The 9,178-nt window shown below is 40.0% G+C and overlaps 1 protein-coding gene across 1 annotated transcript; it reads right to left on the reverse strand.

Annotated features, from left to right (window-relative positions):
* Positions 1–3,703: 3,703 nt before the first annotated feature.
* On the reverse strand, positions 3,704–8,840 carry LOC310814692 (ribosomal protein S6 kinase-related protein-like; the record flags this gene model as incomplete). Its single annotated transcript, XM_083684192.1, has 12 exons — positions 3,704–4,003; positions 4,306–4,416; positions 4,615–4,703; positions 4,939–5,028; positions 5,333–5,360; positions 5,479–5,519; positions 5,729–5,836; positions 6,746–6,815; positions 7,262–7,330; positions 7,504–7,587; positions 7,865–8,017; positions 8,811–8,840. The coding sequence occupies 12 exons, from the start codon at positions 8,838–8,840 to the stop codon at positions 3,704–3,706; spliced, it is 1,173 nt and encodes a 390-aa protein (XP_083540318.1).
* Positions 8,841–9,178: the final 338 nt, after the last annotated feature.

Here is a 9,178-nt window from a genome sequence, read left to right on the forward strand (position 1 = left end):
CTAATTTAGCTAATTGATTACAGGAAATGTTACATCCCCTTTTATGTCAATTAGCTGAATGTGAAATCGAATAGCATAAGCAAACAACAAAAGCGCAATTTATAGAAATGAATAACATAAATAGTTGTTAATAAAAACAGCCAATTGTCAAAATAGCCGGGAAAATCTTACCTGACAAGGGACGGACTAAAAAAATCAGACTTCACTTCTTCACTGAAGTGACGATCACTGTCACGCTCCTCGCCGGTCCTCGTGTGGATGCTGCTCAGGCCGCGGCACCTCTAAAGCCAAGATCTTAGGGGCGGGGCTTAACGACACGCCCTCATTAGTCTAGGACCCTAGTCATTAGTGTATAAGATAATAATAAATTCTGCTCTATATCAATTGTGAATGCATTTATTTAGTCATCCATCATTCTAGGTCACAGTTATATGTAATGATTTCAGTCACATAATGTACATACTTTTTAATTTGACATAATCTAGGCAGTTATCTTTAAAAGTCATAACATTGAAATAAAAATCATTGCAGCCGAGATTATAATGGAATGTTCCAAGTAAGTGTTTGCCGTGCTGATCTTAATAAGGTTAACAGAATTATATGCTTGACATTTTCATTTTCACAAAAAAAAAATAATTACAACTATATTTATTCCCCTGAATAAAATTCATGAAGAAGCTCCTTTTCATGATGACAGACAACTTTAGTACCTTGTAAAGGCCTACATCCAGGTATATTATTATTATTATTATTATTATTATTATTATAATGTTGGCCCAATAATTTTTTTCTTCTTCCCATTCTAGATATAACCTTATGCACCAACCTCATTTAAGATTTAAACTATACCACTTTGCATAGGCTACTATTTTTATTCTAATTAGTTCAAATAAGCCCTGGGCAAAGTTCTGAATCTCTTGGCAATTAGGACCTCCCCCTAAAACCCACAGGACAGTCTCAGTCTCAGAGCAATTCAAACACTCCTATGGCTCATTGGCTCAGCATGCAGTATCAGTAAAGAATGTGATAGAAATATTCAGAAATAGAAATAATCTCCAGGTTACAATGAAGCCTAAATGGGCAGTGACATTTGAACCAGGTCAGAGGAAAAAATTCTCTCAAATGAAAACCAAAGTTTTAACTTTGTTAAGTTTAGCAACTTAACTTTTTGCTTGGAACAGTCTGCTACATAGTCTATGATTATGATAGCCCTGCCCTGCCATTGTCTTCACTTGATTGCTGAATTTATTGGAACATTTCCTATTGAAAGTGAAATAATTGAAAAAATAGTCTATGATCCTGTCAAAACAGTGCTATTTTTAATTGTATATATTATTATTATTATTATTATTATGTGACAACCAAACTTTAATTATGACAGTGAACAGAACACGGAAGCTATCAATTATGCAGATTCACACAAAGCATTTCATAAGTTCAGTCAGGAACACTCACATGTGCCATGAGTCACTTAACCATTTATTGAATATAAAATGGTTATACAATTAGGCTTGGCGTACTTGGATGGCTCCGTTCTTTTGAGAGTGCCTGGGAGTTATAAACAACAACAACACATACAGTACATGCATATTACATACATGTACAGGGAGCCCACACGTCTATCAACCCCCCTGATAGATACAGACAGAGCAGAACCAGAGCAGGTGGAGGCTGGGGGTGGTGGTGGTGGGCTACACAGTGGTGTGTAGACAGACCACTTAAATAGGCCGCCATATCAACTTGGAACACGTGATTGTGTCTGCTTGTGTCAGCTGATCTGTCATCTGAAAGACAGCTAGCATTGACTTGATCCATGTCATATAAAGTAACCTTTACTGTATTAGCATGCTTTATGATTTTATTCCTTACTACTACTCAAAATCGTGAAATAATAATCTATTTTGCAAACGTTGACAATCTTCCGCTTCCCTTTTTCTAATAAACACACAAATCGGGTAAGTCTCTGTCACAGAGACTACATGTGGTGTCATCACAGTACACTATTATTGTGGGGTTAGCAGCAGTAATCAAAACTACAGTAATGTATGACGTTTTGGCATTTTCTCGTGACACAACCCACTTGTTACACTGTGATAGTAGGGGACTCCTCCTCCATTGTGGGTCAGTGTGCTGTAATGACTAGAGACGGACTCCACTGCCAAGATGTGGGTCACTGGACTGCCACCAGAGTCGTAACAGACAGAGAAGACCTATCTAAGACAAGGGCCTGGAGGGGGATTCAATGTCAAAATCCAGACAAGGGAGGGAGTCCACACACCATCTCATTCAGAATCAGGAGATACTGCGTTAGACGAGGATGATTTGAAAAAGCACTTTGACTATATTTAACCATCTCCATAGGGGTGGTAGTCTTTTTCCAGTTAGCTAATTAAAAACATTTAATGATACTGCTTTATCTGGTCTTCAATTTTCAGTCTATTAAGGTTGCTCCCTGAAGGGTTTACCAGTCCTCCAAATAGGTCACACCAAGGGCTGAGAGTTAGCTATGGATCCAGGTATAGTGCTCATACTGTATACTGAAGGCAAAATTAATAATACTCAATAGGTCACAATGAACTCAAAGCCACATCTAGTATTGTAGCTATTCTGGAGTATTCATTGTGGTCAGGACAGCCAGGTGTCTATATGGAGCAAGTGTATCCTCCTAACTTAGAAACCCTGTGGAACTTAACTTTTCGCAACACTACAGGTGGCTCTGTGGGGGAAACAAGGTACTGGTTTACATTACTTACTACAACATTACTTACTATATATTTCTCATGAGATGGAGAGAAGAAAGGAGGCCCTAGATGACATGAAAAGCACATGATACATAAAACACACACACCACCACGGCCAACTCCAAAGTGAGATTTGGGTCTTCAAGATAGCTTTTAATTTAAATTGTTTCTGTAGTTGGGAGAAACACACCAGCAATGTAATTCAGTGAAATCTGCTCAGGGTAGACATACACAGCAGGACACACATTGTGGGCAGTCAAGACATAACATAATGGGATGGTCAACGTAACGAAACGTAAAACCATGCAGCTTGAAATACATTTACAATTTACAATGCAAAGGTTTCTATCAAATAAAGACATCTTCTTATAAAATTGTAATATAAAATGGAAAGATTTAACATGCAGGTAACTGGATCCACGATTCCAAAGCATCATTTGGAAACAGTTTATCTTTGATTACTGACAGAGAGATGCCATGAGATCACATCAGTGATCAGTGCATTCTGTTCACTATTTACATAACAACTGGAAGTATTTGCTCTCAATACAGGTGCAGTGCTGTTCCTCCCAATGGCAAATATACCCATATCAGTCAAATTATTAGCTTAAAATAGGCAGATAATTGATGCAATCATGGATAAAATTAAGTGTGCCATGATCTGAAGAAGGAAGGACCTATCCTGTTGCAGGTAACGAGAGACCCCTGCTCTCTCATTCATCTCTGTAAAAACCTACAACTTTCAAAGACAATTTACTACTGGGAAAGCTTGCTGTGTGCATTAAGACCATCAACAGGGTACACATACAGAGGTAGAGAAGGAGCCACATGGACTAGGTATATACAGAAAAAATAACATTTATCTGGTATACAATGTCTATCAATCAAATATCTATCCTTGTTTTGATTCAGTAACGTCACGAATTTCAGTTTGAGGCACAGTATAGCACGGAGTGACCTTATTATGCCTTACAACCCTGAGCTGTGGCCTGGCTCAGGTCAATGTTGGCCAAGGTAGGTGACAGGTCAGTGGGGCTGGTGGGGGAGTTGAGGATGTCACATTCAAAGTTCTGGAAGTAGTCGTCCATAGACAGGCCCCGCATTGCTTTGGCTGGACGATCTGGATGATTCTTGAGTTCAAGGATCAGTTCAACAGGGGTCTTCTGTAGTAACTGGGAGTCAAAGGAAGTGCCGCGGAAAAAAGTCTGCCTTTTGAAGCGCTCCAGGCTACGCAGGCGATGGGATGGGTTCTTGCATATGAGCTGGGGTCACCAGGGACATATGGAGGGAGGGAGGGAGAGAGAGAGAAGAGCATTGGGAGTAAGTTCAGAGAAAGTTCAATTTGAGTTTTTCTGTTCATAAAGTTTCCTAATATTTTACTCCAACACCTGCCTAAAACTATTGGATATGCATAGTTCTTGTGTTTCTTTACACCTGTGATTTAATTGTCTTTTTAACGAAAGAAGTTAGTGAATTCTGTATTTCTTCAGTTTTTAAACTGTGAGGATGAGGTCACATTTCTTGTTTCCCCCCAGTCTGAGTCAGTTATAGGAGTGATGCTGACCTCAGTGAGCAGAAGGGCCAGAGGAGGACTGATGGTCTTGGGCATGGGGTACGAGAAGTCTTGGACCTTCCTCAACATGTTACAGTGGTCTGGCTCAGGAGGCACAGGAAACTAAGGGAATGAAATGGACAGAATCAAGAACAACATCTATACCAATAGAGATGGGCAAGTATCTTAACAGTAGGGCATTTGGAGTTACATTACTGCAAAAAAGGACATAGACTTTTTTTATTTAAAAGAGACGTTTCTTACAACAAATAAATCACCTCTTCAGTTAATCAAGAAATCAAGATGCATTAGTGACCTCACCTTTCCAGTCACCAATGAGAACAACATAATGCCAAGGGACCACCAATCGGCTGAATGGCTGTATGGACCCCCACTCAAGACCTCTGGAGCTGTTCAGCCAATCAGAGAGAGGAATGTCATATTGAAGTGATGAAATGTGCTCAATGTGCTTTACGCAGAAAACATTGGGCAACAATACACATAAAATCAACATTGATGTGCCACAAAAATGACACATTATTTCACAAAGGGTGGTATATTCAGTGAATACAGATAAGTACAAAATGAGAATTCATGAAAATATCCCCTCATCCCTATTCACTTTCTTACTCCCCAACATCTCACCCATGTATTGGATTGTCCCACAGATTGTAAATGCTTTGCCACCGTGCTCAAGACGGCGAGAGAGACCAAAGTCAGCCAAACGCAAATGACCTGCATACAAAATAAATGTATTGTATGAGCTACTTCAAAACACATGACTCTAAACATATGAAAACAAAGTATTGTTTACATATTGTTACATACATGTATTTCGTGAATAAGATTATTTATTTTTAAGTTTTTTTTTTCTACATACTTGTTTTAACCACATTAATGCTGTGCATAGGAAAACAAACTACTCTTAATTCAACAGTGTAAAGCCATGTTCTAGAATCTTCCCAACATCTCATCTGTATTCTAAGGCCCTCTAGTGTTCTATTTTACTGCAGCGGTTAGCAAACTAAACCAGCATTACCTTGGTCAGTCAGAAGGACATTCTCCATCTACAAAAGCCAGAATAATCAGATTATGGATGAAAACATCTTTCCTATTATGTTGTATTTAATTGATCTGTGTATTATGCACAAAAGGCATATCATGACAGTGATTATTAGTCCATACCTTCACATCTCTATGCATGATTCCAAAGTCATGCAGAAACCCTGCAACCAATCAGACAAATAGAGGTCTCGGTTATGTTTGAAACTACGAAAATGATCAATGAAAATTCAAGAACAAATCCACATCTTTTAGTATTTACAAAATTATTTTTTATATGAATGGACATTAAAAGTGATCGAATTGAATCTTAGTATCACAATTTCATGCACACAGGTGCGTACTGTATTGTCAACACTTGAGGGACACCCACCCAAAGCACAACCCAGCTCTGCAGCAAACACTCGGAGCTCATCCTCCCCAAACTGGCCCTTCAGCAACCAGTAGGTGTATAGGTCTCCACTACTGCAGAAATCACACACTGTGGGAGAAAAGGCACAGACATATGCTTTGTATCTTTCTCTACACACAACACAGGGCTGAGAAAAATGGTACCATACACTGATCCAGTGCTGGGGGTAGATATCGCTGGCTGAAATGTGAGCACTTGGAAAAGAAGACGAAGGAAGAGAGAAGCAATAGGAGAAAACAGTCAATTGTCGAAGTCAAACCGTTGCAGGTTTTTGAGGCTGGGGGTTGTGTAGGAAAAGGTAAATGGGAAAGGGAAGGAGTTAGATTTCAGGTTTCTGTTAGAGACACATGCCTTTAAATAATAATGAGGAAAGGTAAAAGCAACCAGTCAAAATGCATTTTCATTCATTTGAATACATCCTGCATATTATCAGGCAAGTCTGATAGAGATCAAATCTATTAAAGAGGGAACTCTAGATGTAAAAGTAACCCATGATTGACAAATTACAAATTTAAATAAAATAAAACGACTAAAGACATTCTAAAATGGCCCTTAACTATACAAATGCATAAATGCAGATCTTTCATATCAAGTTAGAATGAAGTTGCTTTAGACTGGTGCAATACATCACAAGAGAGTGCTGTGTGCTGTACCCTGAAATCTCACTAGATGTTGGTATAACTCTCCAAAAGAGGAAGACTCAAGCTCAGAGAGGTGACACTATAGCAGGAGGGACCAGCTAGGGAGAGAAAACTACTCCCAGACACTTGTTTAGATCTCAAAGGATATGCGAAAATACCACCTAGCCAAGACACAGGAAGAGCTACCATCTTGCTTATATCTACCCAGTCCTCTCAGATCTACACAAATGTCAAGGGCAAAGGTGCTAGTGGTTGTTTCTGAACAGGGCCAGAAACGGAACGGAGAGGATCAAAAAAGGAGGGGAGGGATTTGGCTACGTCACCACTAGTCACTCACTAATGAAGAGGTGGCGCTGGGTCTGCCAGCAGTCCTGCAGGTTGTGCAGGAATGGGTGTTTGACCTGCCGCTGCACGGAAACAGGCAGAACACACACACACACACACACACACACACAATGGATGTCATAAAAGGCCATATACACTGAGAAAAAACACATTTGAAGAAACCTTGCCATATAGAATTCCTTTTGGTTCATTGTAGAACCATCTCTGTGAAATGGTTCCACATGGCACCAAAAGAGGGTTCTTCAAAGTGTTCTCCTTTAGGAATAGAGCCAAATAACCCTTGGTTCAAGGTATAACCGTTTTTTCTAAGAGTGTAGAGGAGGAAGAAATAAATGCTCAGAAAGCTTCCCAAAAAACCAGTATTGCGCTGCAGCTCATAGGTATAACTGGAGTTCATTCATTAGAGTTGTTGTTGTTGTAACAAGCCTAATGAGTCATCTCCTAACTAAGCTAAAGCCTGCTGAGACAGGATGTGAGATTTACAGATCAGTGCCACAGTGGGACCTACCTGAATGATGACCTCCTCCTTTGACTGCTCTAGGACCCCATGCTTCAAAATTTCAGACTTTGAGAGAACCTACAGCAACACAATTAAAAGGGGGAACTGCAGTCAAAGGTTGAAACATGAGATTTTGATGTGGCAGGAGACTGAGGAGATACCTGATCTGATTTTTTTTTACCTGGTCTGATTTGTTTTTGTTTTTATCTCAGTCTGCATAAATAGGTTAAATGAGGTACACATAAATTCACCTTCACAGCATAGGTCTTCTCCTTAGACATGTCTTTCACTTTCAAGATGGGGCCAAAGGAACCTTTGGCAACAAAGCCCAAGATCTGTAGCATGAAGAGAGACACATTGCAGATTGGTTTCATGTTCCATCAGAGCCATATACACTTCCATATCTAATAGTTAGTAATATGTTTTGCTACGTAAAATAACTTGATCCACAGTCAGCAGTCCAATCTAGAAGTACTAGGGCACTGATTTATCTAGTGGTCTATAAAGGAATTAATTTTTCTGCTGAAGAAGGATTATTAAAGGTTTGCTTTTTTTGCATTTTGCAAAATCTGCGTCAAAGCCAGAGGGGACCAACTGATGTTTTTGGACTACCTGGAAATGATCTTGCCCAGGGAATTTACGATGTGGGAACTCAGGCAGGAAGATGGAGATAAAGCTGGGGAGAGTTCGTGCCTCCATGCCTGGCTTCTCAGGGCTGTGTTTTAAGTGGCCTGGGATGGGGGGTACGCTGTCCAGTACCGTATGCTGGGTGACCAAATCCGTTGGTAATGGAGAAGTAATGGAGAAGATCCCCACATTGGACAGGAGGCCATGCCAGCGTCTCTCCTCAGTTGGCACTGATCTCTACATTGAAAATGGATAGCAGTGATTGGTTCTGGTTAAACTAGAATTCTTACAGTGTGTGCTGCAAGGAACAATCTCTAGTGCTAAATGTTAAATATATCTTAAGGTTGTATGGCACAATAAGGACTAAATCAGCTTTGAATAAGGGGAGAAAATAATCATGTTTGCCACAACATATAAACAGACAATTGTGAAGACATTCCATTCAATGTTCATAATTCAGTTTTCATGTAGATGATGACCTCAGAGTCTCGTCGCTTTGAATTACGTTTAAGTCAATTTTACCCCAGGCGCAACAAGAGAAGTTCAAACGCGGTATCCACTCTCCCGTCCCTTTCTATACAGCTCCACATGGACCCCGAGGCGGCTTACGTCATGTTTTAAAAACACTTCAGTGCATTCAAAACGCTTCCCAGTTCCATAATACCGAATAACCTTCCTTTAGGTTTAAATTCAGCATTTTGAAAATTAAGTTTTTATGCCAATCAGCTAGCCAATAAAGGCGCACCTCAGTTTTGTTTTCGCCACACACAGAAAACACGCGCGTGCATCAACATACAATTAATATTGTTGCGAACCTGCTGTGGCCTTTGCGTAAATGTGCAACAACAACTTTGATTATCCAAGGTTAGCAAGACTACTTATTCTGCGGGCGAAACTACGACAACTTCATTGGTATATTGGGACGACTTACCTTGCGGTTTCTACTGACGTCGCTGCCCATCACATTATTTGGTAAATAAGCGTTACGTCCTCTTATCGAAATACATTTTAATCCAACCCTCTTTATATTATATTGTTAGAATATTTCATTGTCCGACCGAGTGCGCGTTTCAGCCCGAGCCATGACTGCGTTCGGGAGGGTTTGAGGGTCACGAGCGAGGGAATGGGAGCCTGCTCATATTCCAAGGGATTCTACAGAGGGCCAAGTTCCGCTCCAGTTGATTCTGTCAGATGAATGATCAATAGGCCACTCACATTCGACTGGAAATAACTGCCTAACACATTTTCCGAAAACCCATGCCATTGTAACCATTAAACACCACACATTATCATATCAAT

This window comes from Argentina silus (assembly GCF_951799395.1).
Source record: "Argentina silus genome assembly, chromosome: 14".
Taxonomy (NCBI): Eukaryota; Metazoa; Chordata; class Actinopteri; order Argentiniformes; family Argentinidae; genus Argentina; species Argentina silus.